Below are 20,675 nucleotides of genomic sequence, written 5' to 3'. Positions count from 1 at the left end.
ATGCATCCGAAGAAGTGGGCTGTAGTCCACGAAAGCTTATGCTCTAATAAATTTGTTAGTCTCTAAGGTGCCACAAGTACTCCTGTTCTTTTTGCGGATACAGACTAACACGGCTGCTACTCTGAAACCTGTCTAAATTGCAACACTTTTTTTGAACCCTGTAAAGATTTATTATAAATTATTCTTTTTGGAGAAATTTATAATTTTGTTTATACTTTTTCTAATACGTTTGTTTTAGCAATTATTTTCCACTGGCTCTTGATCATTTAATTTCAGTTGGGAAGTTAGTCTGTCCTATGAATGGCTTCAGCTGGAAGACTGGAGTTTCTTCCTTTGTAGATTTTATCTTTTTTAAATCAACATCTTTTTGTGTGCAGTCTTCCTTCTAGATTGTGAGAATGATTAGACACTTGAGTCTCTCCACTCCTGCTACAGGCTTCTTAGTAAAACCTTAACACGCAAAGGTGAATTTAGCAGAGACAGAAATAAAGTTGTCCTGTGAATGGCTATAATCTCAACTAAGAGATGTGTTTCTGTTCCTCCTTTGTTTCACAATAGTGGGCAGTACATATCTCTCTCTCTCTCTGTTCTTTCCTCTGTATGCCTAACTGATTTTCAGAGTCTCTTCAAATCTCATAACATCTGTTCTCCTTGGCCTAAGACTTCTAATCTTTTCTTGCTTTAAGAAAATCCTAATCCTTTTGCTTCCCACTTTTCATTGTATCTGAAATTTAGTAATTTTAAGAATTGTGTACCCACTACATCCACAGATACTGCCTGTTTGATATATTGTAACTCAAATATATTACATGTAGTTACACTGTAATCAGCTGTAAAGTGTTCTGTGATAATGTGTATGAGTGATACTATGCGTGAATGAAGTATATGACAGTTGTCTTGTAATAGCTCAGATGAGCTGAGAAGTAAGTTTTAATCTGCATAGCTTCATTTAGAGTATCTAGAGAAGTGTTGGTAGTTCTATTTGATTAGGTGGGATATTTAACTGAATGTTAACTCTGTAGTGATCAGCCTCTTGTAGCGTTCTTATTATTAGCAATAAGGTATTTTGTGTGTGGAATGATGCCCTCTAGTGTTCCTATAGTGTGTATCAAGCCATAAAAGATTATGAAAAGTTAAGTGAAAGCTTTTATTGAATATATATACTTTTCACAGCTTGCTGTGCAACAGTTTTCAAAATGAACATCTTTGTCTGCTTTAACAACATTTTTGAATATAGATAAGAAAGTTTTAGTTTAAAAATAACATGCAGATTCCCTTTTAAAACTACAAATATTTATTTGAAAAGTGGCTCCTCCTTCATTTACTTGCTGAGAGCTGACTTTGAGGTTCTGCATTTGTTTCTCTTTCTCTCTCAGCTCAAGTGGTGAGAAGAGATAAGGGCACCAAGGTCCTTTCTGCAGTATCATTGTGGTGCCAATGATGAAGAAACTTATCTACCTTTTTGCAGTTCTTTCAAATAAGCTGTCTGTAAAGCGTGTGGCTTTCACAGCTTGCTCCCTGCTCCGCACTTGCCTTCAGGAGGTCCAAAATAACCCCATTCCTCAAGTTGGCTTTCAGCGTTAACTTAAGCAACAAGGAAAACAGGACTTAAAGTGTGTGGGAGTAGGGGATGAGACCCAGGAGCAAAACGCTGAAAGCTCAAATAGTCAATGAGGAGCACAGAACACTACCTGAGTTGCTGCCTCCTACAACACCATGGTCGCTGCTCCCCCATGGGCAGGCGCTTGCCACGTATTGGCCCATCTGCCATCACAAGTGGGTCTGGTGTCTGTGGAGGAGTGGAGCCAAGCCAAGCCTGGAGTTGGGAGCTGCAGGAATCTGAGGAGTGGCAGGAGGGCTCCAGCCAGCCAAGTCTGCCCAGTACCTTGTTAGGGATAGGCTCCGAGGTGGGCCAACAGGGATTGGAAAGCGATGGGAGGTCAGAGGCAGCACCCCGACACAGGCCCTAGCACTCACTGAGAATCCCCACAGACTGCACCCCCTCTATCATGCCACCTTGAGAGAGAGATCCTCACTCCCACTGTCATGGCACTCCCACACCTAGTGAGAGACACCTACTGTCATTGTATCTCCATCCCCAGAGAGAGATCCCCACCCCCACTGTCATGGTACCCTCACACCCAGAGAGAGACCCCTGCTGTACCTCCATCCCCAGAGAGAGATGCCCAACCCCAATGTCAAGGCACTGCCACCATTTCTGCACTCCCATCCCCAGAGAGGGACCCCCAATCCCACTGTTACTGCATCCCATCCTCCAAGAGAGACCCCCAACCCCGCTCACTGCAGCCTCATTCCCATTGCACCCCACCCCTGAGAGAAACCCCCCATCCCCACAAACTGTCACTGCACCCTCAATTCTCTATCTCCAGAGTCCCATAGAGACTTCAAATCCCAGAGACACAGTCAACTCCTCTGATTGTCACTGCACCTCAGACCCCTATTCTCATGGACCCCCAATCCCACTGTCACTGCACCCCAACCCCAGAGAGATATGCCCAAACCCTCTGACTGTCATTGCACCTCAACCGCTGAGACCCTTAATCCCACTGCCACTAAATCCCCAACCCCATTGTCACTTTACTGCCACCCCCAAGAGAGACCCCCAACCCTACTGACTGTCACTGTACTCCAACCGCCTATCTCTAGAAATCCCCCAACACCACTGAATCTTGAAGCATCCCCAATGCTACTGAATCTCACTGCACTTCTCAGCCTCCTGTCTTCAGGGACCCACAGTCCCACTGAATTTCACTTCTAGCTCGGCCATCTATACCCAGAGAGACCCAGCCTCACTGAATCACCCGTCTCCCCCAAACTCATGGGACATATTTTGTTTTAAGAATTTGTAAGAGGCCTGTTACCTCAGTTAAAAACAATAATATATGAGCATAAATAAAACAGCATATTATTGTTTTTATATATATATGTATAACATAAAATTGTGAATTGTCTGTATCAAGTGCATGAAAATTTACTTTAGCTGGAGTTATGATATACCGCCCACATTTTTCAGACAAGTTTTAGCACTGAAGAAACTTAAATCTAAAATTAAGCTTTCCCCTGAGTTTGGCTATTCTTAGTGTTTTCCCCTTCAGGACAGTTCTATCCCTGCCTCTAATTCCCTCTGGATTAGAGAGGTATTTTTCTATACATCTGGACTGGCGGTCTACCTGATCTGTTTGCTAGAGTGAGTCTGAAGAATCTCTCTGCCTCTCTTCTCATATTGCTAGCACCCGACAACCTGTTATATTTCCAACCCTGAAAAGATTCCTTGATTTCAGCTTGCTTCTTCATGGACGGACTATTTATCACATCAAATGAAAATGTAAACAGTACCTACCTCTGTCACTGATTCAGAGCACTACTCATAATTAGCTCATTACTCCACTTAATCAATTCCAGATTTGAAACTGAGGAGATGGTCTTATGTTTTCCTCTTGCCAAAAATCAAGTACAAGCTCCTGTTTCATAGCTGCAAAAGTGCTAGTTTATCTGAATCCTGTATAATCCACATTTGTGCAAAACTAGGATGTTTCTCACTGACATCCTGTTCAAGGGCCTATAAAGGTAGAGAGCTCTTTACAGCTGCTTCATCGAGAAGTGTATAAATCTATATAAATATGTAGGAGGGGTGCAGACTCCTAGCAGCACCCTCTTGCAGCATGGCATTTCACTGGAGTTCCTTACCTCAGTTTCCCATCATGTTCCTGGAAATAATCCACTCACAAGAGACTTTAAAAAAAAATTAGTACTCTTTTCTTGGATTCTAATTTATTAAACATAGTCTAGCTTCCTTTAGCCTGCCCCCAGATCAGAGCCCCACAGTCTTCCTTCCTGGGGCTGTGTGGTTCAAATCCTGGCCTCCCTGGCCTGAGAACTCTCCCCTTTTACACAGTCCTTCTTCTGGGACTTTGTGCTGGCAAAATCCTCCTCTCAGCCAGCTCTCCCTGATTGGGCTTGGAGCTTCCTTTTTGAGTCAAGCTCCCCTCCTCCCCCTCTCTGACCACTCCATTGACCCTTTCCAGGTGGGTCGAACTACCCCAAATACCTATCTGGGCCAGCTCGGGGAGAGGGCAGCCTTAACCTCATTCACTTTATAAGGTTTCTGGTTCCAGGCCCCTTAAGGTGGGCTGGGGTTTCCTGTACCATCCGTCTCCCAGACACTATTCTCTAGAACCATCTTCCTCTCACCCAACATCTATTTTGGTCATTCCTTCAGTTGTCTTCTGCCTTCCCTTGACACCTGGAATGGGGTAGATGGCTTCTCCGATTACCTCCTGGGGACTTCAAGTGCCAAGACCCCTTTATAGTATACATAAAAAATATAAACTATATTTAAATTGCTCTTACTAGTCCAGGCAATTTGCCATATTTCTCTCATTGCCTGCAGTCTATTACATTTTTCTATTAAAACATGAAGCTTCTTAGAGTGAGAAATCCTCTGAGATGTATATCTTTAGAGAAGAGGTAATTAGGTGTAATTATTATTTTCTAAAATGTTCATGGAATACCGTTCACTCACCCTCCTCAATAGAAGACTGAGGATCTATAACTTTCCTAATTTATATAATTTTAAATTAGCTTTTAAGGGAGTATTTTTGCCTCATAATTGAAAAGAACTAACTATTGGAACACTAGGGACTGCCCAAGTACTTCGGCACAAAGTACCAAAGTACTGTGCGATGACGTTTCTGCATGCAACAGCTCAGATCTATCTGGGAGGGTTTCTGCCAGAACTGTGTGCAGTCCCACAGAACTCTAGAATGGTAATCCATTGGCATGTATATCTTCAGAGAACTATTACAGGTAAGTAAGTAATTCTTTATTTTCTTAGATTAATCCAAATAACGTTTCAGATACAAGTGTGGAAGATAACTAGATGTGTATGATACAGTACTGTATATGCAAGAAAGTGTAAAGTATGGATTCATTGCCTAAATTGTTTACAGTTTTGAGATTAAAGCAGTGAGTTTTACTGTGATTGTCACAATAATTATTACTGTAGCTGTGTAACCAAGTGCGTAGGTAGTTGCTTAAAAGAGCAGAAGAAATAACATGAATAGTTATGATTCAGAGATAATGGAATGTTAGCTGAAGTACTTCTGATGAGTGAGAAACCAAACTTTTCATTTCAGTTGAGTAGATATAAACCCACCATAGGAAATTATTTACTTATTGATTTATTATGGATAAATTTAAGTTTTCCTGACACTGCAAAAATATATTTTAAATTTTGAAACAGTTCAGTTAAACTGCTTAAATCTTAATGCTATTTTTTGTAATATTGCACACCATATAAGATAATATACTTCAGGTAAGTAGTATTTAGAACTAGTGAAAATTAACTAATAACTTTTTCAGAGTAATCTATCTTTGTCTTTGTTACACTTGTTTGTAAAATAGTACAAAGGGAAAGTTTCCATTTAACTTAAATTTCTGGAATAATTAAAGTTCTGTGATCCTGCATTAACATTTATTTTGTGATTCCATGATTTGTAAAGTAGGCTACAGTTTGATAGGAGAGCTAAAGGAAGTACCCATGTTCTGCAGAAAACGGCGCTGGTGATACTTTGAGTAGCACTTTTCTCATTGAGAAGACTAAATTAATGTCATGGCATGGTGTGAACGGACACTGCTACTGGAGCTATCATCTTTTGGATGATTTTTAAAGCTAAGATCCTGTGCACTTGTGGTCATCTAAGATTCAGCATTTTTCACAACAGTAGGGATGTTGACCCAGGTTCTTAAAGATATTTAGGCTTTGCTGTGCTCAGTATTGAATGCTATGCATCCGAAGAAGTGGGCTGTAGCCCCGAAAGCTTATGCTCTAATAAATTTGTTAGTCTCTAAGATGCCACAAGTACTCCTGTTCTTTTTGTGGATACAGACTAACACGGCTGCTAGTCTGAAACCTGATTTAGGAGTCTAAATCTAGTGTTCAAAAGGAATTTAGGCAGTTAGGAGCCTAAATCCTATTGATTATGGCTAAATCTCTTTTGAAAATGAGACAGTCTCCTAAATCAGGTAGGAGTTGCAATGCTGAGTGCAGCGGCACCTAAATACAATTACAAATCTGGGCCATTAACTCTTGGTAAATGAAATATATCCGAGGAAGCTTTGTTCTTCTAGTTTACTCATTCCCTTTTTTTGTTTTCATTGCTGATCTCTCCTCTTGAATTCAGCTGTTCTACACCAGTCTACCTGTCTGTCAGATTGTTTTATCTTCACAGCTAACTTTAGATTGAAAACTCCCAGGACAGAAAATTTCTCAACCTTTTTGACTGTAAAATGCCTTTTACTTGTGGGCTTATGGAAATATTATTAGAATGCTATTGCAGAGTTCAGCCTAGACATAGTAGTTCAGCCTAGACACATAACAAGCCAGTTGTAATTTACTATGTTTAGGCTGTCCTTTACTATGTCTGTACCAACTGAATTTGCAACCTTTCAGCTCTGACCTAATAAATTAAGGTAAGAGTGATTAGAACCTACATTTTTAATGTCCATAACTTAATGGTCTCACCTGAAATTGTTGAAGAGAGTCTACATCTGAGCAATAATGGATATTGAGGACTTAGAGTAGTGAAGTATAGAACAGATATATAGATATATATATATATATATCATGGTTTATTTTGCTAATGGTTGGGATATAAATGGAGCACACTTGAAAATCTTTGGGTATCTGGATGGTCCAGGCATATACTGACAGAAAAATATCGTAGTCATGAGAAGTGTGTTGAGACAAACAAAATATATTTTTCTGAGTAGAATATATTCATTTTATATAACATTTCTATGTATGTAGAAGTTATGGCAGGGTTAAGAAATTAAAATCCTTCTTTGATGTTAAAGTATACTTTTAAAATAAAAGATCTGAAGTATTATGGAAATAATGGAGTCTCTTATAGGTAGGGGAAGAATAAGTAAAGATAACTCTGCTTTTACTGGCATACATAATTAGCTGTAATGAAGTATTAATTGCAAAGGAAAGTGCTTTTCTGTGTTCCACTGTTTCAACAGACCATTAATTTTGATTTTCAATAAGTCTTGGAACATGGAGAAATTCCAGAAGACTGGAAGAAAGCTAATGTTGTGCCTGTATTTTAAAAGGCTAAACAAATTGACCCGGGTAATTATAAACCTATAGATCTGACATTGATCCTGGGCAAGATAATGGAACAGCTGATACTGGACTTGATTAATAAAGAATTAAAGGAGGGTAATATAATTAATGCCAATCAACATAAGTTTGTGGGAAATAGATTCTATCAAACTACCTTAATATCTCTTTTTGATGAGATTACAAGTTTGGTTGATAAAGGTAATAGTGTTGATATAATATATTTGGACTTTTGTAAGGCATTTGACTTGGTAATGCATGACATTTTGATTAAAAAACTTGAAAGATATAAAATTAACAAGGATCACATTATATGGATAAAGCTGGCTAGCTGATGTCTCAAAATATAATTGTAAATGGGGAATCATCATTGAATGGGTGTGTTTCTAATGGGATCCCGCAGAGATTGGTTCTTGGTCCTATGTTATTTAACATTTTTATTAATAACCTGGAAGAAAACATAAAATCATCACTGATAAATTTTGCAGATGGCACAAAAAATTGTGGGAGTGGTAAATAATTAACAGGACAGGTCACTGGTAGCATGATCTGGACCACTTGGTAAGCTGGGTGTAAGCAAACAGTATGTGTTTTAATATGACTAAATGCAAATGTATACATCTAGGAGTAAAGAGTGTAGGCCATACTTACAGGGGGACTCTGTCCTGGGAAGTTGTGACTTTAAATAAGCTCGGGGGGGGGGGGGGGGGGGGAGGGGTTTGAGTTGGATAATTAGCTGAACATGAGCTCCCAGTGTGATGCTGTGGCCATGAGTGCTCATGCAATTGTTGGATGCATAAAGAGGGGACCCTTGAGTAGGAAGGTTATTTTACCTCTGTATTTGGCACTGGTGCAACTGCTGCTGGAATACTGTGTCCAGTTCTGGTTTCCGCAATTCAAGGAGGGTGTTGATAAATTGAAGAGGGTTCAGAGAAGAGCCACGAGAATGACTAAAGGATTAGATAACATGCCTTATAATCTTAGACTCAAGGAACTCAATCTATTTATCTTAACAGAGAGAAGATTAAGGGGTGACTTAATTATGGTCTGTAAGTATCTAAGTGGGGAACAAATATTTAATAATCAGTTCTTTAGTCTAGCAGAGAAAGGTATAACACGATCCAGTGACTGGAAGTAGAAGCTAGACAAATGCAGGCCGGATATAAGATGTATATTTTTAACAGTGAGAGTAATTAACCATTAGAACAACTTACCAAGAGCTGTGGTGGATTCTCCATCACTGACAATTTTTAAATCAAGATTGGATGTTTTTCTAAAACATATTCTCTAGGAATTGTTTGGAGAAGTTTTATGGCCCGTGTTATACAGGAGATCAGACTAAACGATAACGATGGTCCCTTCTGGGCTTAGAATTAATTAATTTATTAAATGAACTTTGCACTTTATTATGACTGTACATTTATGTGTCTAGGGATTTTATTGGTTTTAAAATATTTGCTTGACTGATCTTTATTTTGGGGCAAAATTTATTATTTTTCTTGCTAAATAAAGAATTTAAATATTTCTAGCTTTTCTGTTTCTACCTGTGAATGATTCACAAACTGGCATGCTACATAGCAGCATAAAACTTTTGCACCCAGTAAATATCCATGGGCATGAGATAGAAATCAGTATGGCTTTTGCTATAATGACTTATGAAACATTTTCAAAGGTAGTGTTAAAAATGAAGTCGGACCCTATAAACTGAGAAACTTTTCTTTGAAAATATCCTTGGTCTGTTCACTTATTACTTAAAAAAATTCCTTATATTAACATTCTCACTTTAAGGTATAGTTTTTAGTCTCTTAAGCCCCTTCATGTAATCTTAGTATTTTAAATAAAAACAAATTCCTTGCGCTATTATAGCTGTTTTCAGGATTTATATGTTGAATAAATAAGACCAAAAGTCTCTGAAATGTGATGATGATACCATACCTTGACATTCAGGGCTCAGTTGTGGCATTACAACAGAACATACATTTTTGGGAGGAGAGTGAAGAGGTACATCTCTGCAGTGGGAGCTCCTGGAAGCATAGTGCCTCCGGGAGCATCTTTTGAGGGCAACAGCTTCAACAACCTTAAGTAATGTTCAGTGTAAAGTCTTCCTTTCACACCACTGTTGGCCAGTGCAGTGTATGATATGGCTTCTCCTGGCCTCCTCTGTTTCTTTTGAAGAGGCTTGTCAGTGTGCCTATGGTCACTACCTGGGAAGAGTCCATATACTCCTTAAGCACAAAATCTACAGTTGTGCACAACCCACAAAATACAATAAATCAAGTTTCTACCTAATCTCTCTTGAAATCCCTGTAATAACACTTTGCATGTCTGTAACACCTCTCATCTGAGGATATTAAAGCATTTTTATAAAAGTCTGAGTAAGTCCTATATTCCCACATTACAGATGAGGAGACTGAGGCACAAAGAAGTTGTTACTTCCCCAGTTACACAGCATACCTGACCCATGTCTCCTGATGCTCAGTCTCCTGCATTTTCCGGCAGAATTAAAGTTATAATAGAAGTCCATGAGGACCATATAATGGTAAATGCTAAAAAGACCTTCTAAAATAATGTTTGCTCCTTGAGATGTTAGAGGCTGGAAATTCAGTGGAGTTGGTGCATTGAGTGCATGGGGAGGGAATCCTTGAATTGTAGATCAAATGGCCCCCTCTATATAATTAAGGCAATATTCTCTTTAATTATCTTCAGTGGCTGGGGTACAGATTGTCCAGGATGTGGGGGAATAAAGATTAGAAAATGGTGGTGGGACTTCAGGGCTCTAATGTAGGTGTGTAGGGCTGTCCAAGGAAAAAGAGTGCCTCTCTTAAGAGGGTTTGACAGTTGAACTACCAAAAAATTGATGTCTTTCTACAAGTCCTTGAAGCTTTTCTCCCTGTTGAGTTCATGTGTAAAACTGAACAGAACTATTAGGCTTCTGTTCTTGAGGTCAGAGCCCTGATGTTAAAGATAAAAAGAAAGTAGCTGGTAGAAAAGTGAGAGTTGGCACATAGTTGTGCTCCAGAACCTAAGCTATCATTTACAAAGTAAGCAGTTAGCCCTTGTATTTCCAAAAGATATCAGTGATTAGAGTGATAACTACACAGTAAGTCTGTACAAGCTTGTAGACAGCTTTGAAACAATAGTTCTGACGGAGATGAGCTGCCCACATTAATCTCAAAAGGGTATTGACACTGAAACCTACTAAGGATGTTTTAAATGTCAGCATTGTTAACTACGTCATAGCTGATTATTTTGGCAGAAAATTTAAGCTAATATACATCTCTAGTGTTATTCAATGAACTGGCAGATTTTGGTGCAGAGGTTGCTGTCAAGGTTGCCGTGGAGAATGAGGAATTCAAATTTCCCATCTTCTTCTTCTCCCTCTCCTGTCTCTCTCCCCCCCTCCCCCAGAGAAGTCATTTCCCCCCCTCCCAAACACATACATCTTTTCCCCAGTACCAAAAGCCTCAACTGCTCCCAAGCAACTCCAGTACCTTCTGCGTATGCAAAACTCCAGCTGTGAAAACCTCAGCAACTTCTATGATACATGTTTTCAGCACAAACATATAGCACAATCAGAGTTGAAAATTTGGGGGCAGTATAAAATGTGAGGAAAAGAGAGTAAGAGTGTTTGAGGGAGACAGAGGAGAGAAGCAGTATCACATTATTCAGGAGTCCCTCCCAAATCATATAGGTCCAATAATGTGCTCTATGGGAAATGGAGCCTGGGAAATAATACAGATAATAATGAAGTGGGAGTAATGAGCTCCCACTAAATAAAAGAGACTTGATTGATTTTTTAAAAAAAAAGAGAAAAGGAAAGCTGTTATAAATTTAACATTCAGATAAAAATTTAAATATTTAGTGATATTCTTAAAGTAGTGCATACCAGTTGGTCAGTAAAGACAAAATAGATGTAGATCTGATCTCTGTTTATACAACCTTATTTATTAATGGTACCTAGTAAACATTTTGTTTAATGTCTCCCATCTTTTCATTTATTTAGATTATAAAAATATACATTTCTTTGAAACACTGTGATATAATTATAACTTGCTTGATTTTAGAAGTTCCCTTTTCATGTTTTCCATCACAATTTGGAGAAAAGGTTTAGTTTGTCATCATTCCCACAAGATGGAGCTCTTTACGTATGTAAGACATAAAAACTGTGCTGTGATGGTTACGTTAGGATCATTTTATAATGTAACTTTTTGTGTTATTTGCTAAACCTTAAGGATAGTCTATCAGATAATGTTTTAGATTAACAAAATGTTGATGTATGTATTATCTGCTTCTATGGAAAGGCAAGATGCAGTATAGAAAACAGTAAATATTTGGTGTCCCTATAGACAAATAGGATGGTCTTGTGGTTAAGAGACTGAACTGGGACATGTGAGATTTGGGTTTTCTTCCTGACTCTTGCCATTGACTGTGTGACTTTTGGCAAGTCACGTAATCTTTTTATATCTCAGTTTTCCTTCTGCAGTATGGGAATAACAATACTTTGCAACCTCCTGTGGGTGTGGTGAGATTATCCTTCCCTACCCTCTGTGAATTAGAGAAGTATTAACCCTTAATGTATATGAAATGTTTAGGTATAAAGCTGGTGAGCTGCATACAAAAACCTGTAAATAAAAAGAAATACTGGTTCTTTTCATTATGTACTGGACATCATCTTGCACCTGGATATGTGCTTCCAAGAATTTCCTAGTTGATCATTGTTTTGTCGGGAATTGTTTATTTGATAACATCTTTGATATATTGCCAATCTCTTAGTGCCCAATTATTTCCCTGTTTATGTATTTGAATAGAAAAAATTCAGTGTATGGAGTTTGTTTCATCACATCATGTTTCAAAGTCCTTTTCTGCGTCTAGGTCTCATCTATTTTTTTAGCTCTCCTTTTTTATTAGTATTAAATTGTGATAAATTCACTTAATGAAACCTCCTATTCATGAACAGTGTAGATAGATAACCTTGGAAAAGGAAGCTCTTTCTTTGTCCACATGCTATATGTAGAACTGGCAGTGCAAGGTTCCCACCACTGTCCTTCCAACATGGTCTTCTTCCAGCAATACTACAGTTGACTGGGTAATATATATTATAGGAAAACTTACAAATTTGTTCTGCTTCGTTGAAAATCTGGCCCAATAGGTTTCTCTCTGCTGGTTGAACTTGCTAAGCAGAGTGACCAATTGCTTGCTTCTGAGATTTTTCCCCCACCCCCCCACTCCAGCACTGCCTCTACATGCAACCTTTAATTCATCTTCTGTTTTAGCTCCAAGCAGATGGCTTCAGCTTCTCATAGAGTAGTCCAGCTTGCTCGATGGGCAGAAAATACCACAAGTGTGACCAAGTCCAAATTCCTTTAACAACATGTTCATAGTTTGGCAATAGTGATATCCTGGCGCAGGTGATGGGTCCACAATATCTTCCAAGCCGTGTTTTGGTGGCTTCTTTCTCCTCAGCATTCTCATTCCCTTTCCAGAATGTACTGCAAAGTTGTTTCCCTTATGTTTCTGCTCTCCAGGTTCTAGCATGTTAGCCCCTTCCTCTTCTAGCAGAGACAGAATAGTGCTCAGATGATTGTCCCATACTAGGACCCTGGAGTACTACAGCATTTGCTGCTCCAGGTCAAGCAGCTTACAGGATTTGTCCATGATGTGGTAGGGGGCTAGAGAGTACAGTTCTCAGCACCCTGCATCACTTTCTTGCATGTATTAGTGGATCAGACTATCTGGGAGTCCAGGGATCTGCTTGCTCTTGAAAATAACTTCCTCTTTTATGCAGGGCTGCTCAATACCTCTTTTACTTCTCTGACTTCAACTGCTTTCCCCAGCTGGACATTCTAAGTGTAAGTCAGTATCAAAATGGAAAAAAATCTCAATAGTTTAAGGCTCTCCCTATAAGAGGAAGGGGAAGCTGCCATCTCTTCTCTGTCCCTTTTCTCCTCAGAAGTGCCAGGCCTTGTCTGGAATTTCAATTCTAGCTTTATTCAGCAAGTAAGTTTCTATGACTCTAGTAAACTCCCAAGCTTCCCAGAGAGTATAGTCAGAAGAAGGATTTCAGAAGGATGGGAAGTCATACTTCCCTGTAGAGACTTGGAAGGATAGGACTCTTCCCCTCCCCAAGAACTTGGCCAAGATGGTTACAAAAACTTAGAGGGCTCCAGACTCTACATTCCCCAATTCTTGAACCTCAGACTAAATCTACAGCCTTCCAGATACAGTGGAAAACTGTTGGTCTTCTTCAAAGATTAATCCAGCAGTAGTAGGTCTTTGGTGGAGTGGGAGGGAGGGGAGAAATCTCCACTTCGCTAGAGGCTAATACTTCCCCCTTGTACTCTGGGGACAAATAAATGGACTCTACCTTAAGAAAGCAATATGAATCTCCATTTAAATGTCTCAGTAGGTCCCTCAATATTTTCTGTGCTTCCCAGCAACTTTTAAAAAAAGGAATAAAGCTAAATCTCTTTGCCAAAGAATGAGGGGGGGGGGGTTGCCTTGGAGTGAAATTCACTCATAGCAAATACCCTTTTCTGAAAATTTTAAAGCTAAGTTTTTATAGTAAGTTACAGAAATAAGAAATCATATGCTATCATATAGGAAGACTCTCTTAAGGGGATGTCTGTATTGAAAGTTAATTTTGTAAGGGAGAACAAAAGCTTGTTGTTTATACATGCAGAAAAGTAAAACTAAAATATCAGGAATGTTTGCACGCTAGTGTCCTGTACAATTATGACATTCTGGGGTGCAATCCAGACCAGTGAGGAGCTATGTGACCCCTGCCCTGCACACTTGGGTGCCTCACAATGCTTTGCTGCTGTAACTCCCACCTGGGCCGCTCACAAACAGCCTTCCAGCACGCAGGTAACACCCTGAATGTCTGTGTATAGCTGCATCCTGCTAGCCACACATCATTCACACTCTGGCTTCCACCAGCCTTGATTAGCACTTCCAGAGTGATCCCAACATACTCCTAATCCTGGTTCCCCCCCCGCCCCCCCAATGTGTGTCATGTGCTGTCCAGCCCTCTCCTGGACAGTCAAGATATATTAGGTCCGTTGCCCCTTTAAGGGGATCAATATTCAACAGTCTGTTACCTAAAATGAAACTACCCAAACAATTCACAATGTTGGATTAGTTTTAATTAAAGAATAAAACAAGTATATTTAACTACAAGAAGATAGGTTTTAAATCAGTACAAGTATAAGGCATTAAAGTTGGAAATGGTTATAAGAGATATAAAGACTAAACTTAACGAACTAGACTTGGTTCAAGGTGAAGTCCCTTACCACATGTTTCCAGAAACATTGCTGACCAAACACTCAGCCAGGATCTGCTGCCAAAATCCAATGTTTTCTTTTGTTGTCTTAGGTGAAAAGGAGAGAGAGAGATATAGGGAGAGATCCCTTGGAGGTGTTTCTGCCCCTCACTTTTATAGTTCAGTCACCCTTTTATTGCATTTTCCTGAGGATTACCCCTGGATGAAGTTCATTCCCACTATGAGGTTGGAGTTATGGAGTTTTGTGTTGAAAGAGGTTTCATGCTGTTGTTTGCTAAGATGCTGATCTGTTTGTTCTTGCTCCCCTTCTTTGCCAAAGAATGTCCACTTGATAGGTAATGGCCCATCAGCTTTGATGACATCTGGCTAGAGACATCAGCTTGTCCTATGTCTTTGAGAAATGGGCTTGCCCACTCCCCAGACTTGTCTGATAAACACACCTCAGTTATAATTTCAGCTCACATTTATAAATTTACATATTATGTTACTACGCATGTTTCAATATGATATCAACCAGTGAGTTATTAGTTTTCAAATGATACCTCACAAGGCATATTTTGTACAAAGATTATTACAGTAGTTTGTAGGGTGTGAATGCAGGGATGATTTCCATCACAACTATATCTTAGCTTATTTTAGCCTTTTCCAATATTTTGGTTTTATTTTATTTTTCCTAATATTTGAGGAACAGTGCAATAAACAATTATAATGGGGGAGATGAAAGTTGAGGTTTCCATGGAACATGACCTGTCCAAGGCTCTCTTTTATGCTATGACTGTTAGCCTATAGGTGTCAGCAAAATGGAAAATATTTTTAGTTTTGTGAATAAAGTACTCAAAATCCAGATGTATGATCTGTCTCAATACATGGCCAAAAACTCTGTCCAAGTTACAGTATCTTGGTGTTTTTTCTTAAAGCCCAGGTCAGGTGATTACATGCAGTGGTGCTGGAACAATTTTTATAGTGGGGGTGCTGAGAGCCACTGAACCAGACTGCAACCCTGTATATAATGGAAACCACTTCAAGCCAGGGGGTGCGGCAGCAATCTCAAAACCCCTAGTTCCAGCACCTATAATTACGTGAGAATCTCGGCTTTCCTTTTGGGAGCGAAATAGTAAGTTTCTAGCTCTTCTGGTTGTGAAAAAAAGCCTGAAAACATGAAAAGGCCAAAAACTAGAAGGCAAATTAAAATAATTCAGTTTTAAAAAAATCTCATGATTTTTAAACCAATTTCATACTTTTGGGAGTTTGATGATTTTTGAACACTTGGGGTTGGCAATACTAAAACTTTCTTACTGACTTCCTTGACTCTTGCATTGTCTGTGTTGCCATTCCAACAGTCATCTGTCTTGCCTGCCACTGTGACCATGTCAAGTCACTGTTCTAATCCTTTGATTGCCTTTCCCTCACTGATCAGATTTAAGGACTCTGTCCTTTTCTCTGCTGTTTAGCTGCCCATACCTCTCACTCCTCTTTGAACCTTCTGTTGAAGCATAAAGATTAACCACCCACTATATCCTTTCCTTGCCCATTCTGAAATCTATGCCTTCTTCATGTGACTACTATTCTCCTAAGCAAGTTCAACAAGCTACACGTTCAATTCTTCCATGAGGCCTATAAATCCTAGTTCTATCTTCAAAGAATTAACAAACCAACCCACCAACCCCCACCCTTGCAAAAAAAACCCCAGAAAATTCCAAAACCAAATTTTATTAAAACAGGTGGAATTAACAAATCTCATTTTCAACTTTGCTATTTATTGTATCTGCTTCTTAGTCCTCAATTGTATGTCATCAGTAGGATTATAAGCAGCTCAGGAAGAACAACACAGACTCCTTACTTGTCTGTGAAGTCCCATGGCCAAAGTTTTCAAACCGGATGCCTAAAATTAGGCAACTAAATCCATAGTTAGGATCCTTAATAAAAACAGCCTGATTATCAAAAGGGTTGACATCAATAGGAGTGATGGTGGCTCACCACTTCTGAACATCAGACCACTTTTGTGTGCCTAGGCATAGATTTAGGTGGAAACTTTATGCATCTGTGTTTTAAAATATTGGCCCTATTGCACTCTTGGAACTGTATATAAATCTTTTTATGAGAAAAAAGATCTCATTTTATTAGTTATTGTTGATTGTAGTCCACTAGGGGGCTGAATGCTTCAGGATATTTCTTAACTGTGTTTGGCTAGAGTCATGCAAAATGTATTTAATTGGGCAAATCTGTTGTTAGACATACTAGAAAAATAAATATGTATATTTTCACTTCTTTATATTTAACAAACAGTGGAATTTGATGAAAAAGTGATCCATGCTATTTGAAGTGGTTAGAGAAGCTGAGTCTTTTGTACTCATATTTGAGCATAAGGGCATAAGTAACCGACCAGTGAGGCTGAGGTCAACCATGATATAACTGGTTAAGCACCGGGATTAATGCCATAAGGGTCAGGTTCAGAGCTCGGTTTTGAATTATGTCTTTTGTTTAATAATATCAGCGGTGTGGATCACAAATTATGTCATTGTGATATCAAGTTTGAATTTAAAAGATGAAAACCTTAAGATTTCAGTAACGGTCCCTATCTGTTATACTAAATTATTCAGAAAAAGGAAAGTTCTGTTTTGTAATTTGTATTTAACAGGTCTGTATACGATGACCAGCCAAATGCACACCAAAGATTTATGGAAAAACTAGATGCTTGCATACGTAACCATGACAGAGAGATAGAAAAGATGTGTAATTTTCACCATCAGGGCTTTGTGGATGCTATTACAGAACTTCTTAAAGTAAGGGCTGATGCAGGAAAATTAAAGGTAAGAAACTACTTATTTAAACTTGTGTATATTGATTAATACTAGATGGAATGTTTCTTCTTTAAGGGATAAGACTTTCATGGTGTACATACACATCCTGATGTTTACAATTAAATTTTCAGATATTGTATAGCTGTTCAGAAATGTCTTGTTTACTCTAATAATAAATTTGCCATGTTCATATTTTTAGGTCTCATTTTCTGATTTCTTCATTTATAATTTTTAAAAAAAAACATTGCCAAAAATAAATGTATTAAGTAATTCTGGAAGACTTTTAAAAGGCAAAGTATTGATAAAAGCAATATTTCTTATAATAGGTCTTGTGTTTTTCTCAGTTTGATTACCAAATTATGTATAAGACCTCTCAATTTCAGATTCAGAAAAAATATTGTTAGAAATTTTGATTCTTTTGGAAAGCCTCCTCTTGCAGTTGCACATTTTTAAAAAAGTGTTCTTGTGCTCTCCAAAAGAGTAGGTGGTGTTGTGGTATTCATTAGAATTGAGGACTAAGGTTTACTCAGAAGTCAGAATGCAGAATAATGAATTGTGAGACCTGTCCCTTTTAGCTCTCTTTACACTTTGGAAAGCAAAATATGCACACCAGACAGAATGAGCGTAGTTCACCAGAGGTTATGATTAGAAGAGCATTATATAAAGGATATTCAGATAACAAGAGACCAAATACAGCGTCAATGAGGTCATTGAGCATCTTTGTTTGGAAATTAATGAGATTTTTAATAAACTAGAATGTGCTTCCTTATTATGATGACCTAATGAGTCACTTAATATGTGGGAAAATCTGAGGTCGAGCTTTGCCTGCACCTGCAGCATTAAAATGTTGCTGTGGTTTGGAGATTTCCACGTTTGATGTTAATCAACCACCCAGTGTTTGCATTCAGCAAAGTATGAATGTTTAATTACCATAAAATGCAATCACCATTTCTTACAGACAATGAATGGCACATAGAGCTCATTGAGGTTATCAAAAAGGGACCAGTGGTCAATTGGGTCAATGATTTGAATTGTTTGACAGACCTACAGAAACAAGTAAAGTTCAAAAATCCCAAGTAAATTTGAGAAGTTTGCCACAGAATCTGTTAGAAAGAACTGTCATAAGTAATTGAAGTTAACAAAAGCCCTTTGCAATCAAAAGTTCAAGTTCAAGCTGTAGAGTTAATTTGAATTTGCATTTCTTTGTTCTAAATTTCTCATGAAGCATGATCTAATTACAAGGGTGAGCAGTTACATCAGGGCAATATATGCATATTTGTCTAACAAAGGTGAAATTATTTTTAAGGTCCAAGTTACTGATACCAACCGAAGGCTTCAAGATGCTGGGAAAGAGGTGAGAAAATGTTTTTTAATTGAATATTTGCAGCAAATTAAATTTGTTTGCATAATTTAATTGTAATTTTTTACAAAATATCTAAGGTGATAGCCCAAACAGAGGAAATCATCCGATGTAGAATTCAGCAGCGGAATATTACAACAGTAGTGGAAAAACTGCAGTTGTGTCTTCCAGGTGAGTTACAAATATGTGCAATAGTGACATTTGGCTAAATACAATAGCTAATGAGATAAGTCATTGTACCCAAAATGCAACAGAAGTATTATTTTTTTTCCTCATATTTCAATGTTCTGTAACATGAAATTTAGCAGAAGAGTTACTAGGATCTTACAAATGTGTCCAAATTTAGATCTCATTATGGTATATTTATTCTATAATAATTGTAATAGGGTAATCATACAGCTTTGTTAGCAAGCTAACAACAAGAGGACATAGATTGTACGAAAAAATTAAACATATGTATTTTTATCATACAATAAATATGTTTTCATTTAAACCTTTGAAGTTGTTGTTTAATATTTATTTTCCTGTGGTTAAAAATTTAAGGGAAAACATTAAAAAGTTTGTGAATGTTATTTATAGTAGCATCTTTCAACATTGTGCAGTATTACAATAGTATGTTATAGAACAGCACCATCTTGAGACATTGTTTCGTATATAGTTGGAGAACATTGTATTTCATAGTGTACATTTGTAAAGACTGACTTCTGTTTATGATGTTGGCAGATAGGTTTGAATCTTGTCGTTTGTACTACGTAATCTTTCTGTTGTGACTTAGGATAATGACAGTAGATGGTACTGTTGCCTTTCTATGAACTGTTCCTATTAAGTGATAATACATAATGACATTCCCCAGGTTTTTTATGGTGTGCTATGAACATAATTGGTTGACAGATATTTAAACAAAAGTTGGTGTGTTTACATTGAGAAATGTTTGAAACTACTGTTTCATTTTAAATTCTTTACTAATTAACTTCTCTTTAATAGTTTACTTTTTTCTCTTAATCTGCAATTTAGAACCTTATTTTTTGCTACTTCTACTTGGTCTTCATATTGTAAGATGTTATTGAGAAAAGTGTGTAAGTGAAACTAAGACTAAAATAATATACAGTATATACTTCTAATTTTAAAGTATATATTCTTTTTCTTATTAACTAGAGTATTTAATTTGCAATAAGATCTAAATGGGTTAATATTTTTGTTTTATATAGTACTGGAAATGTACAGCAAACTAAAAGAGCAGATGAATGTAAAAAGGTGAGTGAATTTCTTTCTATAACTGAAGTGTAACTTTTTTAATGAATGGGTTCATCTGCTTGTCTTTTACAATTATTAACAGACTGATAAAGACTAGTAAGGTCAAGACATAGTGAATCATATAGTCAGGTCTTTTCATCATTCCTTGCCTTTGTTTCAAGTATGCCATTACAAATTAACAGACGTTACATGAAAAATAAAACAATTCTAGGATCTTAATTAAGAAACTTGAGAAAACAATTTTTACTTAAACAAGCATGAATACAATGGAAATATATTTTATGACATGAAGTATAAACTTTTATTAATACTCTAAAACAATTTAAGGACCAAGAATAAAAGTGATCCTTAGGGAGCTCAGTAGAAATGGTAAAATAATGATCCCTTTTTGGTTCATTAATACCCCGGTAATCTATCACAGTACATGAAAATGTATAATTCAGTTTCCTATATATCTTCCTTTAGAGGCAGAAATTTTGTTAGTCTCTTATTTATTTGAAACAATTAGTGTAATGTGTAAAGATTTTCTCTTTACTATATGCACAAAAATGTGAACTCTAAAAGACATTCTCTAGACGTCAGAGTTGGATTAGTGTTTGCTGTTTACTACCTATGGGCTAGATCACTGGTTTGCAATCTTCTCAGAGTAAGGGGCAGCATGTTGTTGCAGTATCTTTGGAGCAGCCTAAGGCTACGTCCTCACTACGGGGGGGGGGGGAGTCGATTTAAGATACGCAAATTCAGCTACGTGAATAGCGTAGCTGAATTCGACGTATCGGAGCCGACTTACCCCGCTGTGAGGATGGTGGCAAATCGACTTCCGCGGCTCCCCCATTG

General features: G+C 37.8%; 1 protein-coding gene across 8 annotated transcripts in view; it reads left to right on the top strand.

Moving 5' to 3' along the window:
- EXOC6 (exocyst complex component 6) overlaps nucleotides 1-20,675 on the top strand; it is a 184,453-nt gene that overhangs the window by 24,280 nt on the left and 139,498 nt on the right. For all 8 annotated transcript variants that reach the window (XM_034777841.1, XM_034777839.1, XM_034777837.1 and 5 more), the window contains exons 2-5: nucleotides 17,062-17,233; nucleotides 18,531-18,578; nucleotides 18,665-18,755; nucleotides 19,793-19,838. In XM_034777841.1, coding sequence (XP_034633732.1) covers nucleotides 17,062-17,233; nucleotides 18,531-18,578; nucleotides 18,665-18,755; nucleotides 19,793-19,838 — 357 coding nt within the window. The remainder of the gene's footprint in view (nucleotides 1-17,061; nucleotides 17,234-18,530; nucleotides 18,579-18,664; nucleotides 18,756-19,792; nucleotides 19,839-20,675) is intronic.

Source organism: Trachemys scripta, chromosome 7, assembly GCF_013100865.1.
Source record: "Trachemys scripta elegans isolate TJP31775 chromosome 7, CAS_Tse_1.0, whole genome shotgun sequence".
Taxonomy (NCBI): Eukaryota; Metazoa; Chordata; order Testudines; family Emydidae; genus Trachemys; species Trachemys scripta.
The sequence above is the reverse complement of the archived record's forward strand: the minus strand, read 5'-3'. Positions and strand labels throughout refer to the sequence as shown.